At 35.8% G+C, this 23,462-nt stretch overlaps 1 protein-coding gene across 2 annotated transcripts; it reads left to right on the top strand.

Annotated features, from left to right (window-relative positions):
- Positions 1-6,397: 6,397 nt before the first annotated feature.
- On the top strand, positions 6,398-20,446 carry nrtn (neurturin). Of its 2 annotated transcripts, XM_027169695.2 has the most exons (3): positions 6,398-7,170; positions 15,924-16,206; positions 17,894-20,446. In XM_027169695.2, exons 2-3 carry the CDS (start codon positions 15,951-15,953, stop codon positions 18,301-18,303), a joined length of 666 nt encoding a protein of 221 aa, XP_027025496.1. In that variant the 5' UTR covers positions 6,398-7,170; positions 15,924-15,950; the 3' UTR covers positions 18,304-20,446. The 2 variants fall into 2 exon arrangements, with proteins under 2 accessions (XP_027025496.1, XP_047661412.1); XM_047805456.1 differs by lacking the exon at positions 6,398-7,170 and having other exon boundaries at positions 15,838-16,206.
- The last annotated feature ends 3,016 nt before the right edge of the window (positions 20,447-23,462 follow it).

Raw genomic sequence — 23,462 nt, 5'->3', positions numbered from 1 at the left:
AATCTCCATTTTGCTAAAGGAGTCCTGATGTATTGGCTTCTGTATAAAATAATCAGCTGACTTTTGTACATCGTATCGATCCAGTAGCGTGACTCCTGACTTCTCCCATTCTAATGAGTCGGCAGCTATAATGCAGCTGATGTGGACTTTCTCCTTGACTTACTTCCTTAATTGATTAGCTGTTTCGACTCGCTTTCACAAGTAAGCATAGGAAGCCACAGTGCTAGTCCTGTTATTTATTATGGCTGCTGGTAAACGTTGTGCTAGTCATTGATTAGTTTATAGCATTATATCAGATTGTAATGTGTGTATGGCAGAAAATAAAACTGTCTTGTATCGTATGGTTAGAGATCAACAAGCCTGGTTAACTTAAGCAAAGCTTTTAATCGAAAGAGGGTATGGAAATCTAAATATAATAAGCATTGATTCACATTGTGTATTTGAATGAATAACATGAAATCACATTCATTTAGAGGGGGTTGGGCATAAAAACTAATTCGTGTTCAGCTTCACGATCCCCTTGAGAGTCTGCAAGTGCACCTCTGCACTATCTTTATTGTACACCCCCCCCCCCCCCCATCTGAACGAATGCTTCTAGGAATAAATTCAATATTATTGTTTGTTGTAAGGTGTTTTGTATATCAGACAGCACTCTAAAAATCCACTCAGAAAAACCTTTTACACCTCTGTCTTGAACACAAAAAAACATGCATTACATAACACACCTGACAATCATACACAACAGATCTGCAGAACAATGTAACCTTAATTTGGTGATTTTGATGCATTTACTAAGGTCTTCTAGAAATGTAAACAATTTGTAAGAATAACCTTCTGCATGTAAATGTAAGTCAGACTTACACCAGTGCTTACAAGTGTAACATATATATTGACATTCATATTAAATTCTATTTAGAATACATATTCCCACTAATCATTATATAATAATAAAAAAAAAATGATGCCCATGTTTAAATGAACTTTTGGCTGGGAAGCATTTCTTATACAAGCAGTGGCAAGTGAAAATTAAGGCATGCGATGGAGCTTAAACTTCCAAACCCACGAGAATCCCACCACTGAATAATTTACACAGTGCTGAGCCACGGGAATCCAATACACTGCAGCCAAACTTCTCACACACCGAGATCTGGCCACTTGCAAAATCAGTCTTACACACATCCTGACACATGCAAAAAAAAAATAAAGTGGAATGCAGAAAAATAGTCAGCAGAAAATAGTTAAAAGGAACAGTGCAGACCTTCATGAGTGATAATATGCTGTTTGAAAGGCCTGTCTTCACAGACAAGGTGGAACATTGTGTAGTAGCCCATAAGCTGTCCCAGATGAAAACCTCCACTTCAGCCATGTACCTTCACAGCGGTGTGTCATTTGAGGAGAGATGATGACAGATGCACACTTTATGCTTTGCCTTTTCTTCTGATTGATTTGTGTGAGTGTCCCATTGTAGACTAAATCTCGGGCCAGGTTATTGCAATAGTGCTGAAAAATGTGTTATGGAAAAAAATATGTATTCATGTGTTTTTATGCTAGTTACTTAACAAAAGCCAGGGTAGTTTGTAATCTCTATAAGAGACCGTGTTTAATCCTGTATAATACTTTAAATGTGTCAAGAAGGCTGGAACAAAAGAAGAAATCTGTTTAGTGACCACCAACACATCAGCAGCTCCTTTTATATGTTTTCAGCAATTTATCTGAATCTCCACAAAGCTCATAATGGGGAATATTAATACTAATGTGAACTATTTTTTGTTACCAATAAGAAGCTGCGATTGCAGAAACATTCACCCCTTTTGCTGTGAAAACCTTAACAACACATGATTACGAGTCCAATTTTCAGAATAATATCAATTAAGTGAAGCAAGCAACTGAGAGACTCAGGAGGAGCTTCTTCCCTCAGACCTTGTCTTGACATGTCTAGCTTACAAATCCCTCAGGATTCCATAAAGACACATTTCCTCCACTACATTCTGCACACTGCATTTTACTGATATGCCACTGCATGTCACTCACCGGCACATTAAACATATCACTTTACCATTCTTTAATGTTGCACATTCTGAACTGTAACATTGTTTATGTGACTTTGCATTTATTTAAATTAGTGTACATTTATTTACATGTACAGTCTAGGAGGAACAGACGGGTTTTCATTTCGCTGCGGGTTGTATACTCTATAAAACTGTGTATGTGACAAATAAAGATCTTGAATCAAATTAGCATGTTTGGTGAGTTGTTGATATTATTGATCTGTTTCGCTTCTAGTAAGAACAGAGACTTTGATTAAGTTTCCCCCACAATATGATTTTAATTTAGAGCACAGATTCTTCACTTGACTAGACTAGGATTAGACTAGGAACCTTTATCCAGATCTATATCTATTAGCATGTCAGGATAGCTGCACTGCTGCTTAGTGACAATCTTACATCATTTAATTAAAAACATCAATATAATCTGATGAAAGTTATTCACAAACCCAGGTGCTATCCTAGCTAGCTACATAACAGCCTGCTAGTTTGCACAGGTAATCCATAGAACTGACAGCTGCTGCTTAAAAAATAAACAGAACAATAAATACAAATTATAACCAACCTTACTTTAACTGATAATAAGCTGTTACACTTTACACATGGTGGGAATTAAGGACAGTTAACAGATGATGTAATATCAACATAGCTAGCAAATAGCTAGCACCACAGCTAGCACAAAACATTTTAACTTTAGCTACCAGAGCTTACTACTGATTTGAAAAATTTTAAGGGATTGAAATGTACTTCAGATACAACTATAGTTACAAAATTGGCATTTTTCAAACCTCAAAGTACTGCGTTCAATAAACATAATCTGCAAATTTCTGCAAATGCACCAGAAAGTCAGAATTTACCTGACTTACAGTTACAAAATAAAGTTTGTTTAAGCTTAGCATGGATGTGATTGTTTTAAAAAAGCACACTTTATGCAGCAGCACTTCAGTCATTCCATGTGCTTCGGTAGGCTTTAAAATCTATGCGTACCCAGGAGGCTGTTTCAGATCAAGTTCTGCAGGATTTGTTTTATCTGATTGCATTTTTTTGTGTTGTTGTAATTTCATAGTACCTTAACTCTCTCTCTCTTTCTCTTTCTCTCAGTCACATCACACCACACTTTTAAACTTAAAAATACAGTAGAAGTAATAGTTGAATTATTATTGAATGCTTGTAATGTGTTTTGTATTTTTAATGCTAAAAATAGTGCATTGTGAATGTCTTTCTAGTGTTTTATAATTGCATTAGTATTAAATAAAGACCATGCTTTAGTGTGCAATGTAACAATTGAAAGCATTGATCATTAATTTTTTAGCAGGTGATTCTTTTATTTTGTAAGAAAATATATGTTTTAATATGTGTGCTACACATAGTTTAAAAAACACATGTATAGTGTGAAAATTATACTTTCATCAATGAATTTAAATGTAATTCAACTGCATTATTTACCATTGTTTGTTTTTCTATTAGAGGACAAAACCCATTCATTCAAAACCCATCACACGTAATTTCTAGGAAAGCAAACATTTACTGTGAGACTAATTTTATACAAACAAATTTGGCAGAAAAGATCTACATTTTTGCAGAATCATACACATTTAAAAATGCCATGTTAAAAGATGAGTGTAAGCATGGCCAACCAAGTTCTTACACACGCAGCAGATGTAAGGCCTCAGTTTCTCAGCCAAGCACAGCTGCAGGCTTTTCCTTCCTCTCAGAGATGTTTATATTCATCATGATCTGAACGCAGCAGTGCATTTCAAAACCCACTTACCTGATCCTTGGTCTTTAGCCAAGATCTAATCACTATTCACACAGAGAATGGTCTGGTCCCCTTACAGACTCCTGACCTTAATAACAAAAATATAAACCCCACAAAAACGGATCGAATGGTGCGATTGTAAGAAAATCTCTATTTTCCTCACACAGCTGCCATTTTTACATTGGGATTTTCCTGCCCCAGACATGATGTTTGGACTGCGGTTTTCGTTCATCATTTCACAAACCTCTCTCATTAGCAGAAAGCAAGGGAAGCCTTAGCGATGAATGCTATGCCAAGAGAAAAATCTCAGCCCGGATTCTGGGATTCTATTTAAATCACACAAAACAGAAATTTTCTCAGCACCCCAGTGGATTCTTATTAACCCTGTTGGGTCTTGCTATAATCTTCTTGTATGAGCATGAAATAAAAAGACTAGCTCTAATTATTTATTTGAACTCAGTACTTAACGTTTAATGCTCAATTTAAATACATATACTGTATGTGCATATTATAAGTTTTCAAGATGTAACACAATCTTTCTCACAGCTGTCAAGGTCATTATTATGAGACAAAAAAGAAATTTTGACGTTGCTGCAGATACATGACTCAAACCCATGCCCTGAGTGTTTTTCCATCGCTCTATGGAAACCAAACAAATGTGTTGATCCACATCTAAGTGACACCTATAATGTGGAACGGATCATCAGTTATAATTACATTCAATGTCATTCGCTTAAACGCAGCTTTCATTATGTCAAAAGAGCATATTGAAAAAGTCAGTCTAAACCTGTTTGATTAATTTTTGAAAAGGTATGTTAATGATGGAGGCTGGGTGCAGATCAGATCATGCTTATATCAGACGTTGCTTTTACACATGGACACCCATGAATGAAAATCCATCCGTCCGTCCATCCATCCATCCATTCTTCACATCCATGAATGAAAATCCATCCGTGCTATCCATCCATGCATGCATTTTACCACAGGGTCTTAGTGAACCTGAAGTCTATCCCGGGGACTCAGGGCACAAGGCAGGGGTCTAGGACAGGAGGAGAAAACTGAAGGAAACCCACAATGCACAGAGAGAACTCTCACTCCCCCTTGTAAATATCCAAGAGCAGCTTCAGGTGTAAAACACGTCACTTTCTGCATTTCTGCAAAAATACACATTGCATGTTTTGTAGCAGGCAAGTGGAGAGAAAGCCACTCAATACAAAACCAGATGGGATTGGTCATAACCCTATATGGTGAGCCTTACAGCCTCAGTCAGTATATTCATAAGAGAGCACCTTTATTTATTTGTCCGAATGCTATCCAAGCTTAAAACAGTGCCTGCAGGATTTCATAGACATTGCCTCAAGTCCATGCACAAGATAGAGGAAGGAATTGAATTCCCATCTGATGCTGTACAAAATATATACAGTATGTAATGTATATATAAGCGATTTGTAACTAATTTACTGTATTCTTTAGTCACAAAACCAAAAAGCACAAATTTTCTCTCTTTGTTTAATATTTGGGAATCTGAAGTCTGTGGCACCTTTTCACCATTTAACAAATTTCATTTTAAAGTCCTAAGAGTATGGTAAATGGGCTGACTGTTGCAAAGCATAACCCTGAAACTATATACAGTATAGACTATAGGTCTAAGGCTAACATGGGATATATACAGTAAAACACAAGCTGTACACAATCACGTTAACTCATTACCTCTGATAGGGGGCTGATCATCTCCTAGATTAACACTCTGAAATCACACAGTGAATTCTTAAAATGTTGTGCTATTTTCAACAGTGAACACATATCAATAATACAGACATACAACATTAGGGAGTTAACACTTTTTTACTCCTAAAGAATCAGCTCAGAGTTTTTAGTGTTGGTCGCACAAATCAAGGTGAAATACCAGCACCATGTGTAGCTCAGTGTACACAGATCCTGTGACAAGAAACAAGAGAGCGAGAAATTTCAATTTTATCCCCGAATATTTTTAATTGACTTTGTATGCAATGTTGATGCAATCTTTATGACCCACAGAAGGGTTTGTCTGAAGGTCTCTATTCCAACTGAGCAGGAAACACACCTGATACTTGAAGTCATGAATAAATAATAATAATAAAAAATAATTAAAACAAATCATTCAAGTAAAATGATGCTGGTTCCCATTGTCAAAACAAGAAGACGAAGAAGACGAAGAAGAAGAAGAAGAAGAAGAAGAAGAAGAAGAAGAAGAAGAAGAAGAAGACAAAAAAAAATACACATTAGGAAATATAATTAGGACTAAATAAATGCATGAATTATTTATTAAAATAGTTATTAGTGAAGGATTAAGGTTAGGGTTAATGTTATATATATATAAATATATATAATGGAAAGTTGGTCATAATCTTTTTTCATAGGATTTTATTTTAGTGAGCAATCTATAATTAAACTTTTTTTCCCTCCCCAATGTCCCAAAGGAGGAGCTTATTTATTCTGCATGTGTGTCTCTTACAACACTCCCCATAGTGTCCCCCGTTCTCCCTCCCATCTCTTCTCCTGAACCATCCCTCTGCAAGCAGCACTTCAGCATTAAACCAGCATGAGAGTCATCTTTACATACCAGTCTGTTCACTACACAAGAAACTGGTCTAGCCATGCTGCGGATAGGAAATGATTACAACCTTTCACGTGGTTGTGAAGACACCTAGAAGCAGAAGATCTTTTGGGGGTGTTATTTTTAATGAGTCTTTTTAAATGACTTTTTTAAATGAAGATTTATATAGAAGATTTTGTCGGAGAGAAACAAGTGTGCAGTCACCAGCTATTTCTTCATTTTAGTGAATCACTGAGAAGGAATTTTTGCGGAATAAACAACTTTCCCAAGGCGTTTTATCTTTCTGCATTGTATTTCACGTGAAGTCTGGTGAGAAATCATAAATTGTGTACATAGCATTTTAAAAAGTTTTTAGAAAAAAAAAACCTTGTGTTTTTTCTTGTCAGTCTTGCAAAAAAGAAAAAAAAAACTTGCCCTTTTTATTACATCATCTATCTCAAATCTACAGATTATTTATACTGTAAGTCTGACTCTTAATGTGTCAGACAAAGACCCCAGGAGCAACAAGATGTGGATTTGGGGAGATTTTTTACACACCCTGAGCTCTTGGATGTCTGATGACCCATTGAAGCTGAAAGAATGCTGTACTTTGGGAGGCTAATGCTCTCTAGACACCTGAATGAAACCTGCACAAGACAGCAATAAACAAGGGACAAAATAACAACATTGCTCTCGAGTGTAAGAGCTGGAATATTGATTAATGCCATTTTTACCCAGAGGTCAACCAAAAACCCAGACACTCTGACAAGTCTGGATAAGCCGGGCAAACGGTAAGAACACATCCTCTTTTGCCTCCTAAGCTGGTGCTTAAGATGTCAGTCGAAGAAGAAAACAGATTTCAATTAAAATAAAGCGACTATTAGAATTATTCAAATTGCATATTGTATTCCAATATATATCGTTGCTGACGTAAATCCAACAGAAAGTTTTGTATGTGACCTGCATATGAAAAAAATTGTAATCTGGAGAAACGTGGCTCACAAAAAAACCTTTCCACATTGGTCCTAAATGTCAAACCTTCGGGATCTGTGTTTTGGCATTTAATTTACTGATACTATGCTGAAATTAGTGGTATAGTTTTAACCTCTGGTGAAATTCTGATGAATTTAAAAAAAAAATAAAGGAAAAAAAACACTTAAAGCTCAAAGTGTTTTCTTTGTGACTAAACAGTGACACTCCCACTCTCACTCCCCCATGTAGATATCCAAGGGCAGCTTCAGGTGTAAAACACGTCACCTTCTGCATTTCTGCGAAAGCACACATGGCGTGTTATGTAGCACACAGGCAGAGAGAAAGCCACTCTGTACAAAACCAGCTGGGATTAGTCATAACCCTGTGTGGTGAGCCTTACAGCCTCAGTCAGTATATTCGTAGAGAGCACCTCTATTTATTTGTCCGAATGCCAAGCTTAAACCAGTGCATAAACAATGTTTCATAGACATTGTGAATGTTGCAGCCAAAAATGCTTCAAATACTTTCTCAAATGCTTTATTTTTTGCAGAAAACTACATAAATTTATGAAAGCATAAGTTTCTTCTTTTATACTCCTACCAGTAATTATGTGTTTACTTTCTGTGATATCTTCAGTTAAATGCCTGTTGTGATGATGTCACACGATGCGTCTTGCCTGAAAACTACAGAAAATCTGTGGTATTTTTTGCAAAATGGTCATTTATTTTTTTCAGCTAAAAAGTTATTAATGAATTAGGACATATATTACGTGTATGTTTTAAATTCAAATAGAAACACACTCACCAATTTAGAATTGATTGCTCATGCTATTATCAGATCGGTTAATCATGTGGCAGCAGAGCAGTGCATAAAAACATGCAGAGCTTCAATTAGTGTTCACATCATGCATCATAATTGCAAGAGTAGGAGCTCAATGTTGGCGTATCCTTGTGGTTTCTCATGTTATGCTTCTTGAGATGCTTTTTTTTTGCCCACTATGTATGGAAAGAAAGTGTTGTAAAGATTGTTTATTTGAGCTGTGGTATACGTCCTGTCAGCTCAAACCAGTCTGCCTGTTCTTATCTGCTGTTTTATATCAGTCAGTGTCCAATTGTCGAACATTCTATCATTGTTTTAATTAATTTATTTTTTTTGCTTTTTACATCACTCTATGTAAACTCTGAATTACTCAAACCAGCTCATTAATGATCGCAGTCAAAGACATCGGAATCACGTTTTTAACCCGTTCTAAAGTTTGACGTGAACGTTAACTGTTAATTACACAAATGGCTTAGATTGGATATCTGCAGTATATCTGTTCCTAATAAAGTGATCAGCAGGTGGATATTAAGGGATGATAATGATTGATCGTACTGAGAATATTCAGTATGAAATTTCCATCCTTAAGCGCAGATTAAAGTCTATTTCTGTTGATTCAGAAAGGATGAGTTATGGTCCTATTGAAGTGTAAAAATAAACACAAGGCTACACAGCCTAAACTCTGAGTTAATTGCTGATGACAGAACAAAGACAAAAAGATCTGAAAGATGAGATCACTAATAGTGATCACTATTCTCTACTTTGACCACCTGGCTAAAGATAGGGTGATGTCTGTCGACAGCATCAGTGTTGTATGTATTGGGCCTTTGTAGATTTATCTTTTTAGATATTCCATAAAGTATATTTAAGTTACCATATTACATAAATACAATGAGTTCTAATGATAATTACTGCTTTATTCTGCATATCTCATGAAGGAACTATATAAAACTTGTAATGTTTGGGGTATGAGGTTAGATCGTAACTATATTATGAATAAATGAATAAAGGTAAAAATAAAGTGTTAATGGTGCTTATATTCAATCATTAACACTTGTATGGTCTATGCCAGTACAGTAAGTTGTTATCTGTTTGCAGTGCATTAAAAAAACATAGGAGTCATATCATTATACGTGCCAATCAAGAACAAAACTAATAACGCTAAGCTGATAACAAGGTGGTTGTAAATTGTAAACATTAACTTCCCAAACACTAGGAACCTGTGAATACTTCCTCACTTCCTCTTCTAAGTCCGATTAATAACAGCTTGTGTTCCATGCAGTTTGCTGGTGCTGGAAATGAAAATAAGGACGCAAGGTTACATTAAGGTTTTTCTGACTCATCGGCTTTATCAACACTAAATAGAGTACAGTTCATAAATTATACATGATTTACATTCACACTTTGTTGACCTTTCCTGTGTAAAAGCAGATACTATGACAGACCAAATATAACGAGATGTAAACATCTGATATGGCAGCTGCGAAAGCGGGAAAAAAATAAACAAGGGTTTGGAACTAAACATTCATCATAAGGCTTATAAACACTAGGAGAAGTTCCCTACGTTTGGCAGACATCTGTCTAATTTCATTCACTTCCATACAGGGTTTGACTAGCATCAGAATGATGATGAACACAGTCCAGGATTGGCTAAAATCCCAGAGCTACACCACGCATAATGAGCATGAAATGAATATTATTATTGGAAAATATAATAAACTCAGAGTTTAGTGTTTTGGAGCGTTTCAGTATGGTTTACGTTATTCTCACCTACGATCATGAAGACACCTCAAATACTCAATTATTACCCCGAGATTAGCGCTTTCTTTCCGTTCTTGGTAACAAGATCGGATCATTATCTATTCCCAGATCAGCATTTTACAGAAGTTACACGATGAAAGAAAATCATGGTGTGTCTATTGCTGATCCTTTGGGAATGGAGATGTGAAAAGAGCACCATGACTTCAGAAGTCTTAAATATCTTCAGTACAACAAGCAAGAACAAGGGAAAATGATGGAGATGAGGGAGAACACAGACTATTATTCATTTATTTTACACTGATTACACCGTATGAGGTGGAACTAAGGGATCAGCTGTCAGTTTTAAAAGATCATGCTGTCACTCACCCAAAGCATTTCAACATGTTCTTCTGAGTAGAACATCTCTGAAGACGTACTGTAATGTTTGGTCCGTTTTGATGTTTATTCATTTTGATTAATGATGAGGTCATAGTAGAAGAATGCTTTGTGGAGAATCATTTTTTTCCAAGCAATAAGGAGTAATAAGATGCCTCTGGGATAGCGTAAATAGTTACAAAATCTGACAGAATGTCAGACGTATTGTAATTTCTTAAAGACTGCACTGTTCCACATACTGTATGAAATCATTGTGAACAGATGATACACAGGACATTTATTATGGTGTTGTTTCAGGATTAATGTTATGATTTGTCAACCCTGCTTATCTTCCGTGTTTATAAATGTGGATTGGTTTCTCTGACATAATCCAAGAAGAGTCAGGCCAGTTCAATGTACTCCATAATCAGTAGTGTCCGGGGGCACTGGAACTTCAGTTTTGTTCTTTGTATTATGCTTTACATAGAAATGCCTTTCCTAAACCAATATAAATGATAATTAAAGATGAAGTGACAGGATACTTTATCTGAACCGTTATTAATATGTGTGATGGTCTGGGAAAAAACAATGGATCTTCCTGTGACAGAATTCTAAGGGGAAAAAAAAACATTTAAAAAGAAAAATTTGGTTTTCTGTCTCAATATGAAAACGCCACTTTAAGAAACCAAACATGTATTGCACCAAAATGATCTGAATTATTTTTATATACTTTTCAAAACATTTGCATCCAATTTCAAAAATGCACTGGTTTATTGAACATCTTAATCAATACTGGCTGTCAAATGGTCAAATATGTGATTTTTCCCAAACTGTACCACAAAAAAAAAAACAATTCAGCCCATGACAGTGGCCCTGTATACAAAACAAGCTCTATAAATTCATGGTTTGTCGAGGTGGGAGTATAAAAACTAAGGTGTCCTGCACAGAGCCCTGACTTAAATCCCACTGAACATCTTTTGGATGAACTGCAACACGGACTAAATACCCAGACCTCCTCACTCCTACAACATCATTGCCTGATATCAGTAACGCTCTTGTGGCTGATTGATCACAAGGTTATCATGGCAGCAAAGTTATTATTACTATATTATAAGAACTATATTATATAAAGTAGAAAATGTCAACATTCACTATTTGAATAGTTTTCCAAGGAAGCCCTAGATAAGTTTAAACAAGCGTGCACATTCATTCAGGATGGCAAAAAAAAGCAAACATGAAAGCTAGATAGATGTGTATCGTGTGTCTGCGTGTGTCTGTGTGTGTGTCTGTCCATGCGTGATGGGCTACACTGAATTCTAGGAATGACAGTTTTTATATTATTTCCCCGTATGTTAGTCTCACACCCTCATTATGTCAATTTCCAGAAACTAATGTTCCACATGATTGACAAAGTAAATAGGACGGTCTTAACTCTAATCCACTAAAGCTTTAAATAGCTGTTCCATCCCTTCTTGTGTTCGTTCATGTATCTGAGTGAATGTTTATGCTTGTAAAACACAGAATATTGTCTTGCTGATCACCACAAATATTTCAAACTGAAAGCGATTGCAGAGTTGTTTTCTGAAATTTACAAAATCAGTGAGGATATGATAAGTCTATACTGTAGGTCTGATCTGACAAATACTTCAGGACAGTAAATATCCAATTGTTCCTCTAGCATGAGAACCCTGCATTAAGGAAATGTAGTTCTTAATGTCTTATTGTGTCTGTCTTTGTATTGTTAAGAACCCACTCGACTAAGGAATTTGATTTTATTTTTAGTCGTGTTTTCAATATTCCATAAATACACATAACGTTCGAGTTTCTTTTGTAATGAAAAATGCAGATCTAGGTTTAGTTGGAAGTGGCCGACTTTTCTGAAGCATTCTGTAAACAATTGCATGTTTCCTAATAAAGGAAAGAGGCTGTTAAGTGTAGGATGTACAGAGAGAGAATAACCTGGAGCCTATTTCCGGTGTAGCTGTTGAAACAAAGAAATGAGTAAAGAACAAGGCCTATTAGTCAGATAAGTGTTTAGACAAGACTGAAGGCACAAAGAGTCATGCATGAAAAATTATACACACAGAGACGCCATGGTCAAGTGGACAGTTCAACAGTGACATGGTACAACAGTGGTATGAAATATTGATTTTGAATGGAAAATACAGTTTAGACCAACAAAAAAAAATTGTTGGATTTTAAACAACTGTGACATTCGAAATAGATCATTTCCGTTACTTTAGGTCTATGTTCATCAATTCATCAAATGAAACTATTTATATTTTCATGCTCTGCACCTTTGGCCCTAATCAAGGTAATAATAATAATAATAATAATAATAATAATAATAATAATAATAATAATAATAATAATAATAATAATTATCATCATCATCATCATTGTCATCATCATCATCTTGGGGTTGAAGTTATATAAATGGGTTGAGGTTTGCATCCTGAAAAGAGAACAGTTGCTGAGTCAAGGAAAGCAAAATTGGCTACTTATGGACATCTGTGCGCTCATGTGTGCAGAAAAGGGCTGAGAGCAATTTTTCCAAGGCTGTTTGTCTGTTTTAGATATTTGACCACTGGCATTGCAGTTCAGAAAGATGTGGTGGCATAGCTGCTAATGTCAGGATGAATAGTAGCACTGCATCATATCATACAACTTGGGAGTTCTTTTGATTCAGGGCAGTGGTGTCTCAAGTGGTTATGGCTATAGGTTGTTGTTTGGAAGACTGGGGTTGAAGTTCCAGCATTGCCAGGCTGCCACAGTTGGGCCCTTTAGCACTGTTCTAGGTATGCTGTATCATGGCTGACCCTGATCTCTGACCTCCAAAGTTGGAAGGTATGTGACTTTCACTGTGCTGTAATATACAGTATATGTGAGAAAAATAGACGCTTCTATCTATTAATAGACATAAACAAAAAAACATTAAATTGAAGGCATTTGGCAGACGCCCTCAACCTCGGTTTTATACAGCTGTGCAATGGAGGGTTAGGAGTTTCTGGGCTTTAAGGGCCCAGAAGTGGCAGCTTGTTGGGTCTGGGATTTGAACTCACAACCTTCTGATCAGTATTCCAACACCTTAACAATTAGGCTACCACAAACATACAAGCATCAAACGTGCAGCCATCTCTCTAAAGAATTACTTTATTTAAATTATTTCTTGAACACAATAGTGACTGAGTTGTGACATGCCAGAGGAATATAGATGTTAGATGGAAACATGTTAAAGCAGAGCCCAGATTTATGAAGCTTGTCTTTACCTGAGAATGAAGGTGGCTTGGGGAAATCTGGGAATCCTCAAGGAAGAGCTGGAATCTGGATCCATGGCTGGACTGACCTTTTTCAGCTTTTTGCCATCATCAGTGACTGATCTTTTATTGCACTCCCTGCGCTAAAAGCCATGTAGCACAATAGAGGCAGAAGCTCGGATGTTAAAGAGACACCTGATAATTTTACCATTCAAATGTTTTTGACCCTCATCCTACAAATGTAGTCTAATGACTAATTGTCTTTTACGGTGCATGAACTGGTTGGTTTCTGTACTCTGAGCTCCAAAGTGCTCTTAACATTTTTTTTTTTACAACTTTTACAACCCTCCATGGTTTTATTTCAGGCAGATCAAATCTCCAGCACAGTTTCAGATACATAAATACACCCCAGGCATTTTAGATGTCAACATTCATTCGTCTGCATGATGGCTTGTTTAAATCTTTGACTGTAATGTGGAATAAAATGATCATAGCCTCAAACACCAAAAACTTGAAGGCAATATTCTCATGGATGTAAAATAACAATATCTTAAAGCCATTCATTTTTCCAAGCATGGAATTTAAAATCTTTATCCACTTTTTTCTGTTATTTTTGATTCTTATGTTTGATTCCTTTGAAGTTTTTCTGGTTATGAACCAAATGCTAATTGAAGTCAATGTACTAAAAAACAAAAGTCTGGAAAAGCACTTTGAGAAGTTGTTGGTCTGGAGAAATCCTCAGCTGTGAGATTAGTTTTCCTGAATTCCAAAACTGTTTTGCATGTTTGCAAGTGTCTTCAGTCTCTCACATTCAGGCACAAATTAATTCCAAATAAATCCTAAACACTCCATTCAGGTGATTTTAGAATAACAATAAGGGGAATAAAGGAATAACTGGAAAAAAAAAAGTATTGTTGTCTGTTAAAGCTCTTTGGGGATGTTTGGAGCATATGAGAAACAGTAAGATAACACAACATAGATAAATAGAAAAAAAAACTATAAAGATATGAAACAAAAATACCCCCATAAGCCTAGGTACCCCCTTAAGGCCCTGCAGAGTGCACTAACTGGGTAGATCAATGAAAGAAGCACACTAATATACTTTTCATGTGTGTGTTGGCAAACTCCCAAAAGAGGATCCTATAACCAGTATAACACTAATAGTTTATCCAGAACCTGTGCTGGATTTCCAGTTTGAACTGTAACACTCCAAAACAAAACTAGTAGGACATTAAAAAAGGGATCAAATCGAATGTTCAGGGAGGTTCTCTGAACATGACCCATCAATCGAGGGACATCACATCCCTTCAAACACTCCACATCTGTGAGTATTAAATGACGAGGAGAGTTTTCAGAAAAGAGGTGAAATATCTGCGGATGTCAAAACCACTTGTGATAACATCTGTGAATGAAATTGCTGAAGGATGAAACTGTCTACAGGAAGCTCTTTTCACAGCAGGGAAAATACTCCCGTGCACATGCAATTTGTTTGGTATGTGGTGTAAGCAAGAAACCGCTGCTTTTCACTGAAAGCGTGTAAGTCTAAGATGACGAAGCGATTTGTATGTTTTCGAAGCTTCGTTTCAGAGAATGAGTTAGAGCAAAAGTTCTCTGTGGGGTCAGGATTTACAATTATAAAAGATGTTCTTATAGTTAGATAGATGCTTTGTCACCGTCAATTACTTATACAGGAACTTATGCTACGTTTACACATACAGTGATTTTATCAGTGCGAGTCTCCGGTAAATAAAGTCGCCAGTTGGTGTTACTACTACCGGTTGCCATAGTAACAACCTGTATTATTGGGTGGTGCAACTAAAATTTTTGCCAATAAAATGAAACTGTCATTGAGGGAGACCTGACTCCTGTATAAAATTCAGCAGTGTATATATGCATCATATGATACAACATGAAGCATGTGCTCTATTGTCACTTCCATCAGTAGTCGCCTTCATGTTGTCACTTCATATTTGCATACTTTACTTGTCTTTGTCACTGGACACTATTATCACTATTACTCAAGTCTCCAGCTCTCAGTGAAAATGAATGATCTTTGGTCGTTTTGTCAACTCGAGTCATTGTATGTGTGAACACAGTATTAGGAGCATAAATAATGTCAACTTGAACATCTTGTGTTCAGTGAAATGTTCATGAATAAAAGCTCTACAGCTCTTTAAACAGAAAATATTATCATACACATAAACGATCTATTGTACACATTAATAAACTTGTGAAATAAACTTGTCTTGACTGGGTTCAGCATTATGACCAGCATTGGATATTATGAATGATTTGCAGAGCTTTCTTTACAAATCGTGTTTATTAAAAAATGATTTGATGCATTGACGCAAATTGTTTTTGTTGTTGTTTTTTTCTTGCAGAGTGCCAATGCTCTTAGTCATTTTAAGATGAAGTTATGGAAGTGTGTTGCCATCGTCTTGATGCTCTGTGGTGCTGCACTCTCCGTCTTCCTCTATAAAATCCTGCCTTCCTCCAAAGCACATGTTCTTCCCCACTTTGAGCATTCAGCTTCCGTAGTATCACCAGCAGCACCATCTGCATCATCTGCATCTTCAATGTCTTCAAACAACTCCTCATCTGGGAACAGGGCGACATTTCGGAGGGTCCGGTCAGCAAATGAAGACAGCTCGGTCATCTCTGAATGTAAGCTCCAGCCTTTTTTCTCCCAGTATACTGGAAATATGCAATACTTTTCCTGGCTTAATGAAAAGCCTTTATATTTCATTGCATTGATTTATACAGAGGCTCAGTCTTTATATCAGAATGAAACGCTTTGTTCCCTATTCTATAAAAAGCATTGATTATATTGGTGCACTCGATATAATAACACAACAATGCAGGAATGCAATAAAGCAGGAGGTCATGAGGTCAGACAGAAAGCATTGTTTCATTTGAATTTTTCTTATACAGAATATGAAATATAAATAGATTTTTTTTTTCTTTTCATATGAATGGTTTTGGAATCAAGGTCTAATGGATTTCCTAATCAATTGCTTTTAATGTTCAAGTTTCTTAAAATGACTTAGTCAATGATACAAACACACACAGACACATGTACACACTTGCAGAATTTCAGCAGAGACTCCAATGATTCATGAGAATCCAGAAGACTAGCTAGTCATCTGATTAGAGGAAGGATCAGAGAATTACTTGTGCTAAGCGGGTCGTCAAGGGCTCAGCGTGCTCTTTGGCCAGCTGTCCTTAAACTCTCGTGCTTAACAGAACACTAAGCAGAATGTGTGAGGTGACGAAAGTACGTTACGATTCTGAGAAATCTGTTTCGTAATACAGTACTTCGTAATACAGCGGGTATCACCAGATCTATAATTACATCATGGATATAAACAAATATAAATATAAATAAATAAATAAATAAATAAATAAATAAATAATGTTAAGAGACATAGAGGAGATGATAAACAATAGAGACGAACAAATACAAATGAATGCATGCAGACAAGCGCAAAACCAAACAGAGACAGAGACTATGACAAACTAAAATGCAACCGTATTAAAATAAATTCAGTAGATAAATTTAGTTTATTGTAGCACAAGCTCTTTTCCAATACAGTATTTCAATGAAAATATTCATGTCCAGACTATACATAGTATTAATCTTAAACAGATAAAGTAAGGGCCTAAAGAATTCCGAACTCCTCTTTTATTCCATATTGTGTTTTACATACAGTATATCAGACATACTGTATATATTCTGACATGCTACTGGAATTTTCTTCCAGCTGTTTGGCCCTGAAAACAGCTTGACATCTTCTTTCTCCTCATCAGATATGTCATGCCATTAAGTTCAAGAAAGTGCTTAATGCAGTAAAATGTTACAAATTTCAGCGAAACATGAATGAAGCACATTAGTTGTAGTATCTTCTCAGCTTTAGCATGACCATTTAGCACTTTTGTTCTGTCAGCTAGTTAACAGTGGATGTAGGTTTGAGCCAGGCCTCCCATTCTGATTTGTTTAGAAATAAAAATGTGTTTAATACAACTTATTTTTCATCCTGTATTAGCTATGTGAATAGAAATGTGCAAAAATTCTTGACAGACTTCAAAGATGCCATTGGTGGCACAGATTTAATGCCAGACATGAAGCTCGAGTAACATACGTGAAAATCATACCCTATTTCACTTTAGTTACATTAGTTAGTGTTAATTGGAAAAGTAAAACCATTTACCACTAAAACCACTTCAATAAAACCATTGAAGCCGAGGAGCATGTCAAGCTAAAAAAATCACTTTTAGCTGCATAAATGTAATAACTGTATAGACTTTTGTAAAATATATGTCCTCACTGCATCTTCTTCTGTCCCGACTCCAGTCATGCACATATTCCAGAGTTTTACAGAGGGCGAATTGAAGCAGGTCATCCGTACTCTGATGCAGAGAAAAGCTCAAAGGGAAGCTAAATTGGGCAAAAGAACTAAGCGGGCTAAGAAGGGCACCAAGCCATGTTCACTGAGAGACAAGGAGATGACAGTAAGCCAACTCGGCTTGGGCTACACCAGCGACGAAGTCATTCTTTTCCGCTACTGCAGCGGTAAATGTGTGGCCAGTCGGCGTAACTACGACCTGGCGCTAGCAAAGCTGAAGGGTCGAGAGAACATGGACAGAGCTCGGCACAGCCCATGCTGCCGGCCCACAGCATACGAAGAGATCACCTTTCTGGACAACCACAGCCAGTACCACACCATCCAAGACGTTTCTGCGCTGAAGTGTGCTTGTGTATGACATCAAAAATTAAGTAAGGGTGCAAGAAGAAGTTTGTGAGACGTACAAGAAGAAGAAGGAAAGAGACCAGGCTAAATGGCTGACATGTAGAGAATAGCCTTACAGTTTTGGTCTTAAAAACATTTTTACCAGCTGTTATATGATGGGTTTTTTTGCCTTTCTGGGACAAGATTTTGAAATGGAATGAAACAGACAGCCAGTAAACTGTAAGACTAACAAAAAAAATCAGGATTTTAAATAATCAATTCATTTTCTTTTCACTAAACCGCCATGTCAGTGCAATCCCCGCGGAATCTGCTCAGTCTGAAAAGTCCTACTCTGCCCTATAAGCTGAAGACATACTTGCATTTACTTGCATACGTTTAATACCATGTTCCCCAAACTACACACACTTCGCAAGACTAAGATGCAAAAAAACAGCAAAAACAAATTGTGTGTAAAGAAAAAGAACAACAAATATGTAATAAACTTAGAGTAGTGATAGATATTCAGATTTACTGTAAAAATAGCAGCTCGATCTTTAAGTAGCAATATATACCATTTTAACATTAACTTACACTACGGTAAAATACTGCTGGAACTTCTGCACAGTAGATATTGAAAAAGAGATATTACAGGCAGCACTGCTCTTTTAAGCTTTGTGCCACTGGGTAAATGAGGACAAAGTCTGTCCCCAGAGCTTCATAAAATCCTGTGTATCTGTCTCCTATAATAAGTCTTCTGAGGAATTGCACAGATTTGTGCAGGTCATAACACAACACAAAAGTGATATCATTTTCTCTGGAAATTAAAAGTGCTTCCTGAAGCTGCTTTTGCACATATATGGGATAACAAGCTGTAAGATTTCTTTCTTATCCAAGGCATGATTTGAGAAATAAAAAATCATTCTGATGCATTGATAAAATACGGGATAAAATACAGGCACTTTTATGGAAAAAGGAACAATTCCAAATCGCATGTAGCATTAAATCGGACAGTTGTGCTTGACTGCAAAATCAGTCGAGGAGCAGGTGTCCTGTTAAGACTGGGACAGGAGGATTGAGTCTGAGATAGCCTCTCTCCAAATCCATTCCATTTCTGTAAATCCTATAACAGACTATTCTAATCCACTTAGTGCCTTTGCAACAGACTCCCACAAACACTGAATGCTAAAGTGGACAGAACAGTTGACAGGTCATTTCGTTACTAAATATATATTCTACAAACTTAAAGGACATCGCTAGCAAATTCACTAGCACTTCATATACATTTGGTGTTAAAGGCACAGTTTCTCCTTTAGTAAAATTGTTTAAAAAACAGTGCTTTAGAACGACAAGATACCTCTTTGCAATCTGCAATCTCGTGAGCTCTTATCTCCGGGTTTGAAATACAAGATAATTCCATCTAATTAATGTCACCATTTCTGGCAGATCAATATTCCACTACAAAGAGCTCAATGCACATTAGTCTGCACAGTAATTCCCATATCTGATCTGTTTTTAACAGAAAATTGAAATATATGCATTTAACAGATTTGATGACCTGAAATGATTTTTCATTTTTCGAAACCTCATGAACATCTTCCAACTATTTAATTAAACTCTAAGCTGGCAATGCAAAAAAAAAAAAAAAAACTCCAAGATATAACACTGATATTTTTAGATTATTCCCAAACCTGTACACTTCAGGATACTGGTGAATTTTGTGCATGCAGTTAATCTACGTTGCAGCATGATACAATATAACCGAGGCACAACAAATGTTATAATAGTGTTTTTTTATATATAATATTATTATTATTTAAGTTCACTGGATGTACTGATTGAAACACTCCCCATTCTGACACATTAGGGTTTACTTTCTTCAAACTGAAATGTATTCATAAAACGGTTAATGAGAAAGAAAACAGTTACAGACACTTTGTTACAGACATTTTGTCCAGGCTTTGTTGGACCCTGCCGACCAACTACAATAAACATTGATGCAATGCATCTGTATAAAGGTTTATCTATATTTATTACAGAGTAAGTTATGGTTTATTTATTTACATAGCATTCACAGATAAAACAGGAGCATTTATTTATTATTCAATGTATTGGTGCCAAAGTCTCATGCATTATGTTCTCATAACAGTTTAATAAACTGTACAAGCTTTAAAACATGCCTTTATGTTTATTTTGCATTATTGTGTCTTCTGTTGCCTTATGTACTTTTCGAAGTTCATTATTATTCATTAATTATATTTTTACATTATTAGATTAAAATCCTTTCCCCAGAGGCCAAAAACTGTAATTAACGCCTGTTTTCAGTACCAACTATCCAGAGCTTTAAGGATTTAAAGTTTTTTCTAAATATTTTTGTTTAACTAGTCTACTAGAGGGAATGTATTCATAGAAAATGAATGCAAATATCAAAGTAAATGATATCAAGCAAATTTCTACACTGATAGAATATGAATGTGAATATCAGAGGTTACACTGATAGAATATGTCCAGATACAGTTAAATGTAGATGCTCATTGTAGATAAAAAAAAGTGTGCAAAATGTATAGTGGGCAAGCGAGGTGCAAATAGTAATGATAATTCTGCAGTCTCAGTATGATAGCAGATATTTTAGCAGAACAATATGTTTTGTATAGAGTCATTTTGCAGTTGTAGTCTGTTGAGGAGCTTGTTTCCATCCCACACTTTACAGTAGAGACATGCACATATTCAATAGAAAAGAAATAGAAAGATATATATATATATATATATATAGATATATATATATATATATATATATATATATATATATATATATATATATATGGATTCTGGATTCTGATTGGTTATAAGGTTTCTATAACAGCAGCTCTGACACTATTGTTATAATATGTTATAGTTCCTGTGGTAACTAACAACTTACACAGGGACTTGTATGATTGACAGCACACATAAACGGATTAAAAACAATTGCTCATGGGCTGAAACAGAGCTCACATCTTTTTTTCCATGCATCTAATCCATCTTCAAAGGAAAATTTCTTCAGGTAAATACTGTTGATGATTCATGAAATTTTCTCCCTCTTTCTCTGTCTGTCTGTCTGTCTGTCTGTCTGTCTGTCTGTCTGTCTGTCTGTCTGTCTGTCTGTCTGTCTGTCTGTCTGTCTGTCTGTCTGTCTGTCTGTCTTTGTCTCTGTCTTTCTTTCTTTTTGTCTCTCTCTTTCTCTCTATTTCTCTCTCTGCACAGGTCATAACATGTAAACAAACCTTTATAATTGTTGATAATTCTTGCGTAAGAAGATTGATATTTAGCACTTTTGGAAGGAGTCTCCAGTGTCAGTTTTGTAACAGTCCAAAGGAACATGTTTCAGAGAGAGGATGCTGCATTGTACAGTTACAGTTTCTTTGTAACATGACAAGCTGCTGGATTTTTTTTATATATAATTTTGACTTTAGGAAAGTTTTAATGAATAAAAATTTCCAAATTGACATGGTATAAGTTAAATAGAACATGACAGATTATAATGTTAAAGGATAATAATAACATTTACCTTTTACATTTCTGGTATTAAGCAGACACTTTTATCCATAGTGACTTACAATTTATTTCAATTTATACAACTGAGCAATTGAGGGTAAAGGGCCTTGCTTAGTGGCCTAGCAGTGACCTTCCAATCAGTAGTCAATGCCTTAAACACTAGGCTACCACATCCCACCATCCTACCAACATATTATTCCCAACTTAACTGACATGTTTTTAAGGAAAGCAGGTCATTTGGTATCTCAACAAAGGAAGAGGAAAAACTCCAATATAGACACGTACCCAAGTGCAGTGTAGCAGATTTTGTGCTCTCAGAACATCTGAGTTTTTAAGCACATTTGAAAGTTAAGTCCACTTACCCACCTCTTGAGTATTTGTACTTCTTTTCATTATTTATACTTCTAAAGACTTTGAACTTCTTTGCCTTTAAAGGAGATTTATTGTAGCGCTACTTTGCGACTCCGCTGCATTTATCTAACACCTCATAACCTTGTTCCAATTTAATCTTTTGTTGGCTGAGTGACCTGTAAGTAAAAAAAAACACCAAATCAGTTTCATTTCATTTTTATGTCAGCATATTAATCCGTGTAATCGGGATTTCTGCCCCTTTTTTTAACCCATTTTTTCCAGCAGAATAGAAATCTACTAATTCAATTAGTTTAAAAAAGGAATTATTTTATCGTCACAAGTCTGATCTAAAATGAGTCAGGAGTCTGTTGTCTTTCAGTGTGAGATGTGCGTTTTTCCGGCTGTTGTGATAACCTGAACACATCTGATACACAGAATGTTAGTGCCTTCAAATTTTAGATACGTACGAACAAGCACTTGGGTGAAAACAACTAAATGTTTTTTTGTTTATTTTGTTTTTTAATTCATTAGCCTACATTCCATTAGGCCCAAGTCCTCCCTCCACCCCCCTACCCCTATTCTACCTTCTGCGGGGAAGTGATCCAGGTCAGTTTAGTCCAAAAACTACTTGGGATTGTATATATCATATTATCTCCACTACACAAACACCATCTATCATTATCTCCCACTGTCTTTGCATGTTTATTTTCACTGAATTCAGTCATTACGTGTGAATATCGCAGGGATCAAGGAAAGAAAATTAGACTCTACAGTGAACCTAGACTATACATGTGTACGATTTTGTTTCTGGCAAATGGCATTACGCTGATTTCTAATGTGAAGCATGGCTCACTTTAATGTGACTATTTATTTTAGATACGTTTTGAAAAAAATGATTACTTTTAGTAGTTTTCTATAATTAAAAGAAAAAAATAAATTAAAATAATAAATTGGTTATAGTGTATGAATTTTGCCAAGCTGACACCCAGTGTGGTGTGATATGTTTCTGCAAAACGTATAAAAATGAATTAGTTTTAATGAGAGTCCTGAAGTGTTTTATTCTTGTTACACAACAGCGATTTGCCAAAGATTGCTATTTATAATTGAAGAAACTCTTTTTCGTATTAATAGCTTTGGTTAATGTTGAGGTACAGCCATGAAACAAATTAATTTCTGTTATTAATTAGAATAATTTTTTAACTCCCCTCATGTTATCCCGTCATATTAACGAGAAAACGAAACACTCTCCATCCTGACAGTTACAACTTGACCTCTGATGGTGACAAAATAAATGTTTCCCCACAGAAAACA

This window comes from Tachysurus fulvidraco, chromosome 2 (genome assembly GCF_022655615.1).
Source record: "Tachysurus fulvidraco isolate hzauxx_2018 chromosome 2, HZAU_PFXX_2.0, whole genome shotgun sequence".
Lineage (NCBI taxonomy): Eukaryota > Metazoa > Chordata > Actinopteri > Siluriformes > Bagridae > Tachysurus > Tachysurus fulvidraco.
Note: the sequence above shows the minus strand (reverse complement) of the source record. Positions and strands in the feature narration are given on the sequence as shown.